The 19,065-nt window shown below is 39.8% G+C and overlaps 1 protein-coding gene across 1 annotated transcript in view; it reads left to right on the plus strand.

The window, feature by feature from the left end:
• DMD (dystrophin) overlaps positions 1 to 19,065 on the plus strand; it is a 1,809,438-nt gene that overhangs the window by 1,737,835 nt on the left and 52,538 nt on the right. The window contains exons 66-72 of the mRNA XM_007456856.1: positions 841 to 1,007; positions 3,286 to 3,397; positions 4,768 to 4,904; positions 5,606 to 5,644; positions 9,962 to 10,027; positions 11,121 to 11,186; positions 13,920 to 14,078. Coding sequence (XP_007456918.1) covers positions 841 to 1,007; positions 3,286 to 3,397; positions 4,768 to 4,904; positions 5,606 to 5,644; positions 9,962 to 10,027; positions 11,121 to 11,186; positions 13,920 to 14,078 — 746 coding nt within the window. The remainder of the gene's footprint in view (positions 1 to 840; positions 1,008 to 3,285; positions 3,398 to 4,767; positions 4,905 to 5,605; positions 5,645 to 9,961; positions 10,028 to 11,120; positions 11,187 to 13,919; positions 14,079 to 19,065) is intronic.

Below are 19,065 nucleotides of genomic sequence, written 5' to 3' on the forward strand. Positions count from 1 at the left end.
AAAAAAAAAAAAAAAAAAAAACACGAAACACGGTCTTGTAGGGTTAAAAACAACATCTAATTAAAATGTCGACTGTGGTAACATACCAATCAAGTGATGGATAAGTAATACTTTGAATTTTCTAAAATCATTGTACTCACTGGGAAGAATGGTATTTATTTAACTTAGACTCCGAAAGAGAGAACTAGAGACAGACAGACAGAAAAGCAGCAGGCCACCATGAAAACAGCACTAGACCAGGAGGTTTGGATGCTAGTGTCAGCTCTGCTGCCAGGGAGTTAGTTGTCTGTCCTTTGAAAAAGCCACTTCGCTCATCTACATCTCAGCTGTCTTGTCTGTAAAATGAAGCTTTGGGACCAGATGAATTGTAAAGCCTCTTCATTATGATTCTATGAAACACTGAGAAACAGATTCACTAGAAAAAAAAGGGAGCAATAGTTTCTTGAGTTGTTTTTTTTTTTCTTTTTCTCCTTTGAAATTTTATCAATAAATGCTTGCATTTTACTTCTGGCTAACTTCTATGTATCTGTTCCAAAACTGGAGCTAAATATAGTCTCTCCCCGGTGTGTATTTTGCTTTACTTTTTCCGTTTGCCTGTTTTGCTTTGCTTTCTTGTCATCTAGTAGCCAAACAGAGTAATAGCAGCTTCCCAAAGCTTTAGGGGTAGGTGGCTTGTGTAGATGCTGGGGGGACATTTGCAGAAACAGCCTGTGAAGAGTGGGCCTCACTGTGCCACTATTGATCTTTCTTTCTTTCTTTAACGCGTTACCTGAGCTGACATTTGCCTCCTTTACTTTCTTACCTTCTCTCCTTGCATTCTTCGGCCTCCTGTCTTTGCAGGCTAATAATAAGCCTGAGATTGAAGCGGCCCTCTTCCTAGACTGGATGAGACTGGAACCCCAGTCCATGGTATGGCTGCCCGTCCTGCATAGAGTGGCTGCTGCGGAGACTGCGAAGCATCAGGCCAAGTGTAACATCTGCAAGGAGTGTCCAATCATCGGCTTCAGGTATGAGCAACGCCCCCAAATGTCATTTTGTTTGATCATTTCTCACCTTTTTACGACTTGATCGTTTATCTCCTCTACCAGTTGCTGGCTGTTTGGTCCTCTGCACAGTGGGAGAGGAGGTGATCAGGCTGGAGCATTGATCACTCCTGTCACTCCCCTGATCACTGGGTTGTTTTAGTGGATCTACCTCATTAGGCAGGCGTCCTTCTCAGCCTTCACTCTTCAGCTCTGCAGAGCCATGTTCTTGGTCGATCGGGACGGGCTGCCTGTCTCCACCAAGATATTTGTCCATCAGGTATATACAGATTAACTGTACCTCCTCTTTCCTCGAACCAAAACATTTTGGTCATCTCTTTCTTTTTTTCCGTGGTCTTTTCTGTTTATAGAAACTCTCCAAGAATCAGTTATAAAACTAAGGGATGATTCTATTTTGGGAGACCTGTCATGGTAACTCAGTCTCTTAATCACTTTGCACCGCTGTCCTTGCCCTAAGGTAACAACAATTGTTTCGAGCACCCTAGAACATACTTCTTTATCTGTGAATCTGATGGCACTCTTTTCATAGTATCCTAACGAACTTCTGAGGGAATGAATATAAAGTGTGCAAGTAAATGAAAGATTCACAAAGCAGCTAAAAAAAGAAAACGTTCCTTATAAATTGAAAAGTGAAAGTGGTAGGAAACATCGCAGGTTATTATTCTGATATTCTTGAAATGTCCCAGAGAACGACTGGCTCTTAAATCTTCAGTCTTGTTGACCTGTTTGGGGAGACAGGATATTTTTAAATGAATTAATATTATTGAACAATAATCCCAAATCCAGATTCTGAAATGATGGTGTATTTAAACATCTGGATCAGCATCAGGGTTTCCATAGCAACGAATAAGCCGTCAAGTTGTAAACTAGCTATGTCATCTGTGCCTGTTCAGAATCCACTTATCAGCTAAGTAGACACTCATTTCTGGTTATGCTTAGACTTGTTTCATTACTGTGTTTCCTAATATCTGCTTTGTACCATTTGTGTGCTTTTCATTCACTGTGCTCCTTTACCGTTGGTGTTTGTCCTACCATACTTTCATGCTGTTTACAAAGAGGTTTTACAGAAACCTTCAGAGGTTTCTAAAGCCTAGATAGACAACAGTGAGTAGGCAGTGCTTGCACAGGACACCTTTTTTCCTTCCTGGTTTTGGCAGGTAAGAGTGATGCTGGGGGGTGGGGGGCGGGGGGCAGGGCTCCACTGCATTTCTTACCTTTCTTTTCTTAGCTTCCTTCGCTGGTAAGATTTGTATCCTGGGGGAAGTTTTATAAAATGAAAAAGGAAAATGCTTTGGAGGATCAAGGAGAGCATTTTCACATTCAGTTCTTTTGCCCTTATGAAAGTAGATTATTTTAGGAATGAACACTTCTCTTTCCTCCTTTCCCCCACTCTCAGAAGATGGTTGGGATCTAAAAACAGTAGCTTTTTTTTTCCCACATTCCCATATGTGACATAAGGAATATGTTTATTTTAATTGGCTAAGATTCTTATCTGAGAAAGCAAAAGCCAGGGAGGGTATGAAACGAAGAATACAGTATTCTGAGAATGGGGGTGGGGGTGGGGGGAAATGTACCATGTAGTACTTAACATCTCACCCCAAATGTGTCTTTTCTTGGGGCTTCCATTATCATGTGGAGGCAATGTGATGAGGGATTTCTGAAGTGAGACAGATAAGAGAGATTATCCAAGTAACAATCTGAAGATGAGTCATCTCCGTCAATCAGAAAATGTAATTAAAGCAAGATTTGGTTTAATTGAGAGTTCTTGTTTAATTTTCTTTTGTCTTATGAAATGCTTTATCTTTATAACTTTTTTTTGAAAATAGTTCCCTCAGAAAACTTTTGTGCCTTTTTGATGGGTACGGGAGCCCGCAGTGCATCAATCTGTCCTTTCTGGAAGTTCTTTCAAATTCTAGTATCTGGTCTTCAAAAGCCTGGAAGGTTGCCACTATCTTCCTACTTAATCTGAAAGAGTTCCTAGTGGAGTTTAAATAAGAGCTGAGTTTTTCTCCCCTCCCTCCAAATGTTTATAGGGTAATCTTTCTGCCAAAATATTTTGATACTGTAGGAGAAGCACCAGAGAAATCTGGAAGTAGGAAGTTAATCACTTACCTTGGGGGATTAATGAACCCTGCATTCTGTTTCCAGAATTAAGACAGTGCGGAAGGAGGTTTATTAAAGGGTGTTCTGTGGGAATTTGGTTTGAAGAAATACATATATGTTTGTTTTTGTTCTTTACCAGGTACAGGAGTCTAAAGCACTTTAATTATGACATCTGCCAAAGTTGCTTTTTTTCTGGTCGTGTGGCAAAAGGCCACAAAATGCACTATCCCATGGTGGAATATTGCACTCCGGTAAGTTAGATTCCTCCCTGACGTAACTTAGTTCACCTGGAAGAAGTTTCAGTTTTGTACAGTCTTAACAGATCATGTGTCACGCTGTGATTTCTAAGTTCCCCAGATGTTGCCCAGCTAAAGTGGCTCCAAATTGTAGACTCCGGGATTTACCTCATCCCTAGTGCGATGCCTGGCACATGTGGACTGTCGGAGACACTCAGCACATATTGTTGGGTGAATCAATAGGTTTTTCTTCTGTTTTCGTGGGTTGTAGGGAAGACATTTTCACGTTTATTTTGCACATCCCTAGCGGCTGTGTGCAGAGGTGTTACGGCCATGGGGCACGTTGGGTATGGGGTGGGGTAATATAGGTTCCTTAAAGTTCGCAATCCACCACTAAGTGCTAGGCGTTTACCTTTTAAACTACTCTGTGTGAGATAGGTATTACTTTTATCCCCTTTTTTATAGTTGAGGACTCTTGAGATCCTAAGGTTAAAAAAGCTCGCCCAAGGTTCTATAATTAAGAGCTGGAGTCTTGTCCTAAGATGTTGTTTTGGGAAAATGCTCAGTGGCCAATAGGACTTTGAAAACTCACTGGTGAAACGGAAAGGGCCTGGACTTGGTGGACACAGACCTGGGTGTAAATCTTTTATTCCTTAAACACTAGCTGCTTGCTATTCAAAGTGTGATGATCTGTGGACCAGCCGCACTGGCATCACCTGGAAGCTTATTAGGGATGCAGAACCTCAGGGCCCACCTTGGACTTTGTAAATCAAAGCCTGCGTTTTAGCAAGGTCTGCTGGTGGTATCCAACACATCAAAGTTTGGGAAGCTCTGCTTTAGAGCTTTTCTCTCTTCCATCTTCAGAGTGATTCTCCCAGTTATTTCATTGTCTTCCTCATTTTGATCCCTTTTGCAAAGGTACTCACTGATGGAGAATGTACCATGCTGTGAATAGAATGGTATTTAGTGGGTGAAACACTAGAGCACTGTGGACAAAATCGTTTTAAAACTACTGTAAAGTGTGGCAAAACGGAAGGTCAACTTTCTGACCTGCAGGCTTCTACAAATTACCATTTGTTGGGTAGCCCAGTAGTTGGTATACTTCATTTATTCATCATCACAACTTGTTGAGGTGTTACTGCCCCGATTTTATAGGTGATTGGAGCCTTGGATAGGTGAATAACTCACCCACGTTAACCCCACTAGTAAATGGCAGGTCTGGTTTCAAAACCGTGTTTTCATGTGATTCCAAAGCCTTTGCTCTCAAGTCCTACTGCTCTTAGTTATAATAAAACAAGTGCTCCGAGGCAGAACACTGGAATTGTGCTTTCTCTTGAGATTATACCCCTTCCCCAAGTCTGATGTCAGCATGATTTCCCTTTCAGACTACATCGGGAGAAGATGTTCGAGACTTTGCCAAGGTACTGAAAAACAAATTTCGAACCAAAAGGTATTTTGCGAAGCATCCCCGAATGGGCTACCTGCCAGTGCAGACGGTCTTAGAGGGGGACAACATGGAAACGTGAGTAGTGGCCAAAGCAAACCAGCCTCTCAGTCGACGTTATCTCTGAGCTCCTCTCAGCTGAATACCTTCCTCCTTCACTCCCAAATGCAAACAGTCTCTCCTGTTTCTTTCTTTAGATTTACTGTATCTAAAAAGAGAAAAGCAAGCTGATGTTCAGTCGCCATTTTCCATGTCAGTTGTCCCATGACAATGACCTTTTCCAAAAGTTAAACTTTATCTCACAGGGAGTAAACCACCGCGTTCCGGCTCCTAATTACCTCACAAGGCTTGCAAGAAATATGGGACTGTTTACAAATGAGTGATTCCAAGATTTCATTTTGATTTTCCTCCCTCACAAATCAGTAGGCGTGTGTCTTTTTGCATCCGATTGTGTGGTCGTATCTAGTCACTTTTTTTCAACCTGAAAAAAAATATAGTCACAGGAAGTTTCTTCACAGTAAGTAGTTATGATTCTCTAGATCAAAATGATGCTGTCTTCACCTCTTTTGAACCTGCTCTTCTTTTCTCCATAAGTCTGATGGCAGTCGCACAACTGGTTTTCTTTTAATTCACTTTTCACCTTTGTCTGGCCGTTGCTTTCCATGGTTCATACTTAATTGCACTTCATTTATTTTGACCTTTCAGTAACTTTTGTGTGTGTCTGTGTGTGGCTGAGTTTGCCTGTGTCTCTCTTCACCACCTCATTTTTTGTTTTGCAGTCCTGTTACTCTGATCAACTTCTGGCCGGTAGATTCTGCGTGAGTACTTCCACTGAAGGGTGCTGCTACCACCAACACATTGGCTTGCTTGATTTTTTAAAACTTTTGTTCTGTTTGTTTTGTTGAAAGACGTTTTAATTTCCCTTCCTTCATTTCAAAAATTTTTCCCTTGATAAGACTTTGAGGGTGCCATCCACCACAGGTCAGGAGAATCAGTGAGGTTTTCAGGTCCCCACTTGGTCAAATGTAAACCAGCAGAAATCCTGGCCTGGAGTTCAAATTAACATCAAAGGAATTGTTGGGTGGTTAGTTATATTCCTGGGAGACACGTTTATATATTCTTTCATTATAAGCAGGGAAGAGCCTTCTGATTACATAAGAACATTCTTTAGCCATATTTCTAGAGATTCAATGCTTTAGGACCTTCAAAAGGATGATGGTTTACTCTTTAGGGCCTGTTATAAGTGGACTATTTAAAATCAAAATTTCTTTCATGGTATGATGTTGAGTATGGTTGAATAATTTCAGTTAGACACGTGGACTTTTTATCAGGTAATGCCATGCTATTTGACCAGTGTTTATATACATGAGTTTCTCAATTTTGACCTAAACTCACTTTGCTCTCTTCTCCAAGCTAAATACCCAGCTCATAAACACACATTTACACCGGAAGGAAAGTGTACTGTAGTCTTTGTTATTATTATTGGTGTGTATTATTAATACTACTAATACTAGATATTAACAGATAATTGATTTATCTCAGAGTTTATAATGTCATCAGAAAACTCCTTTTGGAGTCCGTGATTTAAATATCAGCAAACAAAGTGTGCATTGTTTTAAAGTTATACTGTGTGGGGTTTTTAGAACAAAATTTTGGTATTTCAAAGTGTACTTTATTAAAATATTTATTTAAAGTCAGACAGCTCTATTATATATAAGAAGGTTATGACCAATTTGGAAGACGGGCTTATATAAGAATTCAGTTTATTTTTATTGGGTCTTTTTTATTCCACCATGTAATTTAATGTAAAGTAGGTCTTTTTAAAAAAAAAAAAAAAAATCCTGTAGTGATAAATGCAAACTATTAACTGAAGTTGTTTTTACGTCTTTTATGGCCTAAAGGAAGTGTAACACTTTCCTTTCTTTTGTAAAGCTGCATTATTGTGCCCTTTAATTTTGAGATATGGTAGCTATACCCGATTTCTTTAATCGTCATGCTTAAACAACTTGGGGAGTCATTTAGATTCAGTTATGTTCCTTGCTGTTGGTACTTATTTTCCCTATTCCAGGTAGTCTATTTGTTTATAGAAGGTAAAGCCTTTCATAAATTAAAAGAAAAAGAGTTTAATTGGTATACTGAAATTCTCAGCTTGATTGGATCCTGATAAGCAAATAGAACTGTGATTCCAACACAAAGTAAATCTAACCAACTGACAAATCCAAAAGAAAAAGATGCTAAAGTTTAATGTTTTAAAACACATAGAGGCAGCAGCACATAATAAAGAATAACTTAACTAGAGGAAGAAGCTTACTGTATACATAAGCTGATGAGAAAACTTCGTGACAGTTTAATATAGCTTATTTTAAATAGAGGGTGTTTGTCTTTCTTAAATTTTGAAGAACTTGAAAATTAATAACATTGTTTTTAAAAATATCTTCTCTAACAACTGAAACCTAGCCCCACTTAGCCTTTTTATTAAAAAGTATGCTAGATTATTCAGAAATAGTGGGAAATTCTAACTTTGAGGAAGAAAACAACCCCAGCAGGCTAAGTCCCTGTAATACCAGTAATTTTATTAAAGTCTTTACTCATGGGATGGTAAATAATTTATGAAATGAATTGTAAAGCTATTCTATTCACGCAGAAGAGCCAGGTCCTAAGGTGTTTTATTTTGCGAGAAGGCTATCCAATGTTAACAAATCCTGTGACGATGACAGCATTGAATCCATTCAGTATGGATCACAGAATTTGAAAGTTTACTGAGATACAGATCTTTTGTTTTTCCTTGGGAAAAAACCCCCTTATTTGCCTGCATTTGTCATTTTATTTGAAAGTAAACCCAGCATAAACCTTTTATATTGTTTGTCCACAAATGAGGCAGTCAAACAATATTCTTTGAGCTATTCTGCTTTGAAAACTTATTAATGGAGTTGTCACAAGAGAGAAAATGGTGGTGGGTGGGATGGAATTGGCCATTAGCAGTAATGTGAATAGTAGGAATAATCCTTTTGGGGGTGTATCATTTTGTATTTAGGAAGTGAGAAGGGAGAACAGTATTCTTACCTTCTCTTGGAAAAGCATTTTAGAAGACTTTGCATTTAGTTTTGTTTCTGGACTATGTAGTCTTGTACTCTTACTAATTCTTGCTTTTTAAATGATTCTTCTCTGACCAGTATTCCCTTTTGGCTCATTTTCTGGTTTAATAAGTACCTCCGTTAGTGTATATCTATATTTTTTAGATTGCTTGGTTATTACGAGTTCTTGAGCTTATGCATGCTGTCTTGGGTGCTGGGTACATTAGTAAGAAGAATAACATGGACGTATCCTCAAGGCTAAGAATTAAAGCTCTGCATAAGATTTTCTGTTTAAGATTTTATTAAAGTACGTTGCATTTACACGCCTAGCTTTCTCGGTGTAGTTATGCTCCAAGGTCTCATGTTTTCTTCTCTACACTACCAAGGTAGCAACTGTTACAAGGGGAAACACTAATATATTCTCCTCGATGGTGGGCTTTTAGCTTATAAGAAGTATGTAATCGAAAGACTGGTCTGTTCCAGAAGATAGGGCTTATAAACTAAGTAATCCAGGTACTCAGTTATCTTGACCTGCAGTGAATATTTCAAAACAAACCTTAGCATTTTTTCTAATAATGGGCTGTTCCAGGGTTCTAAGAAATTAGCAGATTATCTCCAAAACTAGAATGAAGATTCACCTGGAAATCTTTGGATCTGCCTAGTACACTGGGTAGTCATCCTTTTGTTTCCTCATGACAGTTTAAGCATCTTCGTAATTCATTCCAAATTTGATTATGGTGACACTTGACCTGGACAACTTTGGTTTCATAAATAAGACATTTATCTCTCAGGCAAGACTTCAGTTCCCTGGTTATTTGCTGTAGTGTGCTGTAATCATCTTATGATTGTGTGTCTTCCTTAAGAAGTATAGATTTCTAGCACATTTCCTATGTAAGCCTAGGTAACGACACATTTTTCTTTCTTTCTTTTTTTTTTTTTTTAATGTAAGAAAAAACAGACATATTCTTCTTAGTGTCCTGACCAAGTCATTGACTGCTGCTTAGACATTGGACTAAACTAATCCTTACTGAGTAGGTTTCTGTTGACTTTTGGATTCATGCCTTTACCTAAGGGCTCTCTGTGTCAGGAGAGAAATGGAAGCGACCTTTTGTCCTATTCCAGTTAAAACAAAAAAGCCCAAGCCCAAACTGGTTTTCAGAACAGATGGATTTTTTTCCCTAAGATTAATCTAAAAGATACTATAAAAACTTCAAGGATAATTCATAGATCAGATATGAAAAGGTGAAAACATGTCAACCCTACCAAAATTCTCGTCTGTGAAGCCAAAAAAAAGTAGGTTTTTATACCCCCAAAGTAAATAGACTATACCTGCTAATCCTCCTCTCTTGCTTTCCCCTCTGTGTATTAGCACACAGTATCCCTAATAAGAAATATTTCCGATGTGACGTCATACTGAAGTTAGTCATTCTTTTTAAAACATCACATTATAATTTAGGGCCATCCAGTTTTGCTTTATGAAGTAGTTATATAGTCCTGCTGCTAAATTGGTAGGTGTATTCCTTCTTTACAAAATTGCACAAGCCAAGACATCTCGATACGTGGAATCTTGAGCAGTCATGGACTGGTGTGGGCTCTTTGGAACTAATATCGTTAACTGCAAATTTACTAGGCAAATGTACAGTTTCCATTCAGTAAGAAGGCAGCTAATAAACGGCACCGGTGTAAACTGTTTAAACTTTTAAACCACATACTGCTAACACAATTTCAGAACTCTAGGATATGAGACATTACAAGACAGGAGGACAAAATGTCACGCAGAGATTGTCTCCCCCGACCTTTTCTGTAATTGAAACTTTCCAGAGAAGTTTTTGATCTCTCTTTATGGCTTTTGAGAAAAGCCGAAGTATGAGAAATCATCTCTCAAACCTGGATTCTAAATACTTGATGATATCTAAGATACAGGAACAGCTAAATGTGTACATTAGCCATAGTATTAGAGTAAAAGCATTCTAGGCCATGTATATAATATAACTGTGTGGTGGGGTTTTTTTCTCCATTAATGGATGGTATCTGTGACTAATAACATTTTCTGCCTTATAGGCCTGCCTCGTCCCCTCAGCTTTCACACGATGATACTCATTCACGCATTGAACATTATGCTAGCAGGTATGAGACTAGTTGAATGCCAGGCAAATATTGATTGAAATAACTAACCAAGGAAAGCTAACCTATATTAATTTTAAACAAATCTTTTCTTTTCCCCCAATCTTGTCTGATTTCTACTAATCAGCTTGCCCTCTAACGTGCATGCCGTTCCACTGCATGTTGTTTTTGGACACCGATAAGAGCATCAGCGCAGAACAGTCTCCCCTAATCCAGGCCTTTAAACATTCCTGATAGCTTTGTTATGTTTTATATACTGAGCACGTTTAATCAATTGACTTAGAAATCTTCTAACCTTCTTAGAAAACTGCTAGACCAGACATAAGTACATGAAGAAATTATACTGTGTTATATGGAGACTATGAAAGCACTGGCTTTCCATTTCTGTGTGCATTTTCCATACTGTGCTGTAAAGAAGAGAATCACTCATTTTCCTAATCCCTGGACCTTTCTGTCCCACTTCCTTTGTGTTTGAGGTAACTTTTATATCTAAAAACGAAATTGCTGATTGTAAGATATGCTTGTTAAATAAATCCGTCAGAGTTTGTGTTCACTTTTAAGTTGTAAAAAGACTTTATTATTGTTTGAGGTGAAGGAGGTGTTTGAAGGTAAAAAGTGGCAGAATGTATAGAGAGCTTACTGTGAATCTATCTTTTATCAATAGTCTAACTGCTGAACATGTTTATCAACCGTAGGAAGTATTAACTAGCTATATATAATTCTGTCTTCAGTGGAAATCTTTAATTGTCTTAAAAAACACATGGGATAGCGTAAAGTACGGAGTGTATTTGTTGTTAGGGAAGCTTTTCTCGTGAAAACAAAGGCCTCTTCTCAGTGAAAGGAAGATCAATCTGTGAAGGAAAAAAAATACGACTTCTCTTGTAATCTGCAGCGTAAATGTAAAGCTACTTAACTAGCTGTGGTCCACCACTCACTGCCTCAGACGGTTAGGCCAACACACACATCCTTTAATATGAAGGATTCCTTTCTCCTCTTGACATGATTTATCCTTTAGTTTTCAGGAATGTTCGATTAGGTCTTGAATAGATTCTAAGAAGTCACATAAGTTTTAATGAGCTTTTACGTTTTTTATCAGGCTAGCAGAAATGGAAAACAGCAATGGATCTTATCTAAATGATAGCATCTCTCCTAATGAGAGCATGTAAGTATCCTGTCTCTTTTTACAAAATGTTCCTGACCATGAAATTGCTTTGAGGGATTTAGAGGTAGGGTAGCGCAGAAGATAGGAATTAGCGTTTATATTCGTTTGATCTTTCAAGGAGACTTTCATTTACTTTTTTTTTTCTTTAACTCTTGACAACCCGACACAGAATGAGCTCATCCAAATTGTGGCATTATTGGTATTCCAGATGTTCCAAAATGTTCCAAAACATTTTGCCTTACTCTTATTTAATGCCATACTACCACAAATTGCAGGGTCCCAAATACTTAAACTGTAATTAAATGTTGAAGCTTTGACCAAACGTGCAGGATGTTTAAAGGGATTAGGTATTAATTTTTAAAGTGATGGCTAAGTAGTGTTTTCTCCACTCGTGGGGAGTAGAGCTATAATCTTGGTGTAGTTGCATTGGCATTCCCATTTGGTAGGCTAGATGGGCATTTTCCTTTAGAGATCCTACCTAGTAGATTTTTGTGATTTAGCGTCTTCAAGAGCTAAGTCAAGTGAGGCTATCTTGTGAAGGGTTTCAGAAGAAGTACAAATTGAGGTCACGGTTTTGTAGTGGGACGATAAGCCAGGCCTGTCAAATTTAAGGAAAGCGAGAGAGCGGCGCTCAGAGTGGCGGAGAACACAGCTATGGCAGGGAAACAGAGGCTTCATTACAGAGTAGGGGAAGTATTCACAGTAAGGAATCTTGCCATGAACCAAGAGGCTGAGGTGGAGGGAGAAGCCTGAGAAGCAAACATGGAGGACAAAATAAGGATCTGCTAACTGAATAGATACTTTAGGGAGATGAAATCTAGTCAAGGTACAATAATGCTTTTAGTTTGATAAGTTACGGTTGGCTCACCACTTTGTCAGAGAATCTAGGCAAAGGGAAAATGGTAAGTTTATCATATGTAGCTGGTGTGGCAACCCAAAGTCACACTCGGATGAGAAACAGGCTTTATAAGGATTCGACTGAAGGAAGCAGTATCCAAGTGGCATTTATACATAACTGGTTATTGAAGACGTGAGAATAAGTCATCTCATCTGGTACATAAAGGTGATCAAGGTAAAAATAAAGAGTAAAGTCAACACTCAGCCATTCATATACGACTTAAGTTACTTAAAAGAAAACAAAACAGCCTCTTCCCCCAAACGTAACGATGGTGCACTCTGTTTCTTAGCCGTGGAAAAAAAGTATTAATAGTATTAATATATAAACTACTTTGACAGAAAACTGTGTAAGCAAAGAATCAACGAAATGTAAACAACCTGAATGATTTGCTGCTTGGGGTCACTGATTTGAATATTAGAAGCTCTAGCACATTCACAGTAATTCAAGTTGTACCTGTATAACAATGGCTGCCATTCATTGACTGCCTCAGAAAACAGTAAGAGAAGTTGAATTATAACTATATGTTGTAATTAAACATGGGAAGTCCTAGCAATCAAACTGCAGAATTTGGGAAGAGAGCTAACAAATTAGGTGGTCAAAACCGCTTTTGTTTTATTTTTAAACGAAATTTAGCTTTAGCTTATTCTGAGGGCATAAAATCCATTTTGGCTCAATGTTGGATGGTGATATCGTGATATCTTAGGGGCAGACCTGGGGAAGTGGTTTGGAAGATGGGTTGACTTCACTTAAATGTTTGTTTTTAACACCCAATAATTATTTTAATTTTAACTTACCAACCAGTTATCTTACTTGATGGACCAAGATCATTTAAATTAGGAGGATTGTTTTCCCCTAAGTATCTGAAATTTTTTCGACTCAGAGGACACAGAGATGAGAAAAGGAAATTAAAGGGGTGTGGAGAGGGAAATATTAACATATCATCTTACTGATATGTAGCCGGAAGCAAAGGGCTTTAGCCTATCACTAAGGACAGAATGAAGTTCTTATAACTCGGAGGTACACAGGCTTTTCAGGAGCTGGGGGCGATGCATTTAGAAATTAATTTCTTCTGTGTATGAGAGACTTCCTAGATATGAGGAAAGATTGCAGCCTCCTCCCAACGTATAAGCCTTTGGCCTCTTTGTTCCCCAAGGTTAGTCTTTAAAAGCTGCTCTGAGGAATGAGTTGTTCAGTCCTCTTGTATTAGTCACCTTAATGGCTTTTTTTTTTTCCCCTGCCAATTTTTGTTTTTCTGTCTAAACAATAATTGAATGAAATAGTAGTCATTTTTATCTGTAGTTGCATTATTGTTACCATCCTGCCTCTGTGGGGTTTATAAGTTGAAACTGGCTTACCAAAGCAACACTTTTCAGTTGCATTGCTTTCCACTTAAGAAAACATTTACTCTGTTATTTTAAGGGCTTCGGTTTTTTCCTGGTCAGTATCAACAACACAGTGGGTGAGTGAACAGATTGTCTTGACAGGCTTGGTAGCAAAAGCATTATACAGCCATTATTACGTCTCTTAATATTTACTAACGATTGATTAAACTGTCAAGTCCCAGTATTACTGTCATTCTACCATTCATTTACCCATGTAAATAGGCCAACCAGATTCAGTGGAAAATCTGAGCAAGAAACACTTGGAATTGTCACCAACAGGACGGTAGACCACAACTTCAGGAGTATCGAAATGTCTTTAAAAGCAGGAAAAAGGGTCTAATGAATTGTTAAGAGCAAATAACTGTTTCTATTTTTAAAATACACACCCAAGTCCCTGACCCCCAAGGCAAAATAAGGGGGGAAAAAACCAAAACCTTTGATTTTATTTTCCAGAGATGATGAACATTTGTTAATCCAGCATTACTGCCAAAGTTTGAACCAGGACTCCCCCCTGAGCCAGCCTCGTAGTCCTGCCCAGATCTTGATTTCCTTAGAGAGTGAGGAAAGAGGGGAGCTAGAGAGAATCCTAGCAGATCTTGAGGAAGAAAACAGGTGAGTTTTCTTTCTAGCTTTGTCATTGGTATGCAGAGTGCATACACTTGCGCACACAGAAAAGTGCCAGGAATCTTCACTTAGAGTCATTTTATGTCTAATTGTTTTCTCCAATAATCTGTTTAGCTCCATTTACAGATTCTTTTTTTTTTTTTGTCATCCGAAAGAAGAAAATGAATGCAATAGCATAAGTAAGAACTCATATAGTAGGTGTTAAAGGAATGAATGCTGATGGTGGTATTTGATTTGTTGCATGCGTTTCAGAGGCTTTGATTTTATGTTTGAGAAGAGAATTTAAGAACAAAGTAGGTCATTTAATTTTATGATGATATGATTTGTACATGTGTTTGGCCATGTTATCTATCTCAAAGCATTTAAGCAAGTAGGCTCATTGGCCCTATTTGGGAATGAACTAGTTCATCTTAGTTTCCATCATCAAATACAGCGGTCATTTATGCACACTGTCCTAGCAGGTTAGTGAGACAATTCCAGTTGTCAGTCATCACCTGAAAAACATGTCCATGGAAAAAGAGCAGAAATTATAAAAGTAAAAGAAAATTTCCTAATGACTGCACAGAGGACAAAGATGTAAAAGTCTGGCACATTGTGTGATGTCAGGATAATGCAAATCATTGGGCTTTTACTTTTATATTACATTTATTATATCACAGGTCCCTTGGTTAAGACAGGCTTTTGCACATGATCACTTCTAACTCAGTGTGCCTTCCTTAGACAGATGCCACCAGGCGAGGCTTTAAAGAGCAAATGCTCAAATCTGTGGGACTTGAGTACTTTCATCTCTTTGGTTTAGCCCAAGGCACAAGGACCTCATAATCGAGGCGACACAGTATGTCTGAGAACCAGTGCCCTCGGGGAGTATGTCACCTCAAGATGAAAAGGCAAATTGCCATTCATCCATTGCTTTCTCCTGCCACTGGCCTCTTTTCTAGCTCTCAGTACCTCTGACCTATGGCCAGAGCTCCTTATCTGGTCGGCTTCCCTTTGTCTCTTTCTCGCCCCTCCAGTAAATCCTCCATACTGACTGTGGTTGTGCATCTCTCCAGAACTCAAGACCCAGCATGGCATTGTTCCTTCACTGGATTTCTACATCTTTTAAAAAAAACCTAGCTTCTCAGCTGGGCGTTTTAAACCTTCCACAGTTTTCTCTCGACCTGCTTTTTTTTACAACTTCATCTTCTTTTGTACCTGTATTCTGGCCATGCTGTTGTGGCTGCTGTTTCTGAATGCATCCTGCTCTCATCCACTTTCCGGGTCGAGCTCAAGCTTGCGTCTCAGCCTAGCTACTAACCCCCATCGCTCCACTGCCATATCTGGCAAAGGAGTCCTTCCCATCCTCCATGCCCTTGCTCAGAGTGATTTTCCCCACAGAGCCCTGTTAGATCCCGGCATTTGGAAGTAATCTATCATTTGTCTAGATTCTCAGAATACTTTGGACCTTTCTCAGAGACCTGTGTTTCAGTTTGCTTTTTTATCACTTGTTCCCAATGCTTCCCTCTAATGGAGATAGTGAATGCCTTTGGAATAAGGCCTGTGTTTTCATCCTCTTAATGTCCCCTGTGGTACCCAGCACAGTGTGACTATTTAATGGGTTCTCCAGAAATGTTTGGTAAAAGCCTGAGTTAAGAATACAGAGGGGATGCCACACACATACCATTCAGGAGGTAATACTGAACATTCTGTGGGTTTGGGCCTTATTTGTAAGACTGGCAATGAACATCATGGTAGATAAAACCTTTCCCTCTACTTGATTGAGTATCATTAGTATTCATTTATGTTAAGTCTTTAATTATTTTAGGGGCCAAAGTCAAATAGGAAGAAAAAGTTGGTATTGGCATTATGACTAGAATTTGATGTTACCCAGGAATAAAAATATTTCTGTACTGTGTGACTGTCCATTGTGTAATATATCTTTCCATTTCATTGGTCAAGAGTTCTGTCTCGGTTACTATTACTGCACTTGGCCTCCACACCCTGACAACCAGGCCAAAGAGTGCTGGTGAAGAGTACTGGGAACTATCATTTGTATATCATTTCGCCATTTTCAGAGCACTTTAATGCATTTGGGGTCATTTAATCTTCCGAAAAGCTCTGTGTAGAAGATGGATGAGAAAATGCAGGTTCAGAGAGGTTCAAACGGCTTGACCCAAATTTCACAATCAGCCAGTGGCAGAAGCGAATCCAGATCCAGATTTTCTGACTCAAAATAGCCAACTGTGCCTTGCACCGGATCCCAAAGAAGAGTCATCCTATGTAAATATCATTTATGTAGAACTGTGGCACATTCCATGGAATGGTCCTTTACTTGAGGGAATACTTTTAGGACTACATATGAACAGACCTGTCCATCGACTTGCGGTACAGTGACCACCAGTTTACCCTGAGAGATATCCAAGACCATTCCCCGGGAATGACATGGTTTGTTCTCTGAAAGAAAGAAAAAAATAAATTGCACCAGGGCTGCTTAGAGCTCCAAAATGAAGAATCTGGTATTGGCGCAAGTCTTTCTGTCAGTTATCCTGACCCTCAAGTAAAGGTCAGGATGAGCTTCCTTCTTTCTCTCTCTACTCTGTCACATTTTCACTTCCTACCGAATCCCAAGAAATGTCTCTGCAGAGCTCCCCTCCTGAAGGTAGCCTCTGGTTTTCTTTGCTCTGTCCTCTCCTGTCTTCCTGCGGTTCTTCTCAAAGAAATGCGGAGCCATCGCTTTGTCTTCATGATCCTTGAGTTCACTGTTGCTTAAAGGAGCCTGTAATTCACCATTCCCTGTCCTTCCTCTGAGAGAACCCGGGAGGTCACTAGATGTCCCCTGTCCGTGCCCGCCAACCTAGCTATATTTCTCTAGTCAAATTGGCTACATGATTTGACACTGAGAGCAAATGGGAAAGGCTATTTAAAACTGAGAGTATCCCATGTCCTTTGGACACATGTCTACGTGTATTTTGTGTTCCTTTATCCTGTAAGCAAGGGCTTATCTCCAAATGACAGTTAGCAAAGGAAAGAGGCTTGAAAAGATCCCCATTCCTGACTAGATATGTTTATCGAATTCTGTTATTCATGGCACCTCCCCACCATCCCCTTGGAAAACAGAGATTGGCTAATGAGGAAGTGTCTCAAGGATATCTTATCTTTGTCTTTGGAATTCCATTTCTCCCAGTTGTTGCCACATTAGCGTTCAATAAATAATTGTTGGATAAGTTAATGAATAACTGAATTGAAATGAAGCTGAATTTATTTTCATTGTAGCGCTCATGCATGTACTTTTGGCTAACATTCTTTTTAAGTAAGTCCTAATTTCATAGAGGAAGGCCTTTTGAAAGCTTTTCTTCTGCTTGCTTTTCAGAATACTTCCCTTTTTCAAACTTCTTTGATGAGCACCAAGCCTTACTTTGTCATAAATTTAGAATGTTCACAATTCATTTTCCAAATCCTAAGCCCCGCGTGTCTCCCCCCACTGGCTTTCTCTGATTCTTGGCTTATGCCACAAAGATAAGGCGAAAGCTCTGAGCGAAAGCTAAGTCTGACTCTCAATTTTCTCAATAGTGTCTCTCATAAATTTGGGTGACTAGTGACTTATACGGTCTTTAATGTGTCACTTCTGCCTAATGCTTCTCCCTCATACCACAGATAATTCTGATTCACCTGTTCGGTCGAGACCAGTTGGATGTCGAGAATTTGCTCTATTGTGCGTCCTTAGCACTGCAAACTCAAAGTTTGCTCTTGTCCTGCGTACAGGACAGCCTGCAATCTGCTGACTTAAATGTGTAGTGACGAATTTCGATGTAGTTTTCTCTGCACCGTCTAAATGAACTCAGACTTGCTCTGAAATGCTAGGTATGACCCTGGCAATGAAAAGGCAGCCTTTATGAGAGACAAAACCTCATTGTCATTCTGCTGCCTGCGCATGAAATTGATTAGATTGTTCCCAAGTCTAAAAGGAGGGTAAAATACTAAGCTGATTTACTGTGAAGTCTAAAGTTAATTAAAATTGTTAGTAGATGTTTTATGACGACAGAGGATTCTGAATTTTTAGTACCTACTCGGTACCTTTCATATGTCTTGTTGTTGGGCAACCAGTCATGATGCAGCCTCAGTGTGAGTTTTCCCTTGATCCTTTTCACTCCTCCAGTGGCTATGCAGGATTGTAAATGTTATATTCAGAAAAACTCTAGATGGGTTACTTATACCACTGAATTAAACTAACTGGCGATCGTCATCCTGGTGCTTTCCCTTGTAAATGACGTGATGACTGGGCCCAGGGCTCATAGTTGTCAATCTTCATAGTCTCAGGACGTCTGTATCCCACGTTCCTTCCTTAGGTCTTTGTGTGAGTCTCACGTGATGGTGAGGAGATGGCCAAGATGAAGGGAGGCCGAAGGGGGTCAGGAGTGGGCATTCCGAGCTAAGCAAGGAGCATAAACAAAGGTGTCAGGGAGGGACAGCACAGGATGCTTGGGAAACCGCAAACAGTTGCGCCACCTCTGTAATGAGTCCAGAAATGGGAGGAGATGAAGCCGGACAGGTCGGCAAGGCCAGGTGGGGAGGGACAAGGACGCCGTGCAGTGCTGTGTTGAGGCCTCCTCACCTGGTACAGGGAGCCTCCCGGGGGTGAGCCAGGAGTGATGCTGTTAGACTTACACTTACATGTGTGACTTGGGCAGCTGGGCGGAGGTTGGGGGGACTTTGAAAAGCACAGGCCTGGAAGAAGGAAGTCAGATGGGGAGGGAGCATGGAAGCCCAGGAAAGAGATGATAAGGGCCCACAGGAGGGTAATAGAAATGGGGAGGATGGGCTGAATCTGAGGGGTATTTCAGGGGAGGGGAGGGGAGGGGCGGGGCTGTTTGGCTGGCTGGTTGGGCGGATCTGGGGAGGGAAGGAATGAACCCCAGTTCTGGCGGGTGCAGGGCGAGACCACGGTTGTTGGCAGCTGGGACTGACAACTCAGGAAGAGCGGCAGGCGGACCGGCCG

This window comes from Lipotes vexillifer, unplaced genomic scaffold (assembly GCF_000442215.2).
Source record: "Lipotes vexillifer unplaced genomic scaffold, Lipotes_vexillifer_v1.1 scaffold207, whole genome shotgun sequence".
Lineage (NCBI taxonomy): Eukaryota > Metazoa > Chordata > Mammalia > Artiodactyla > Lipotidae > Lipotes > Lipotes vexillifer.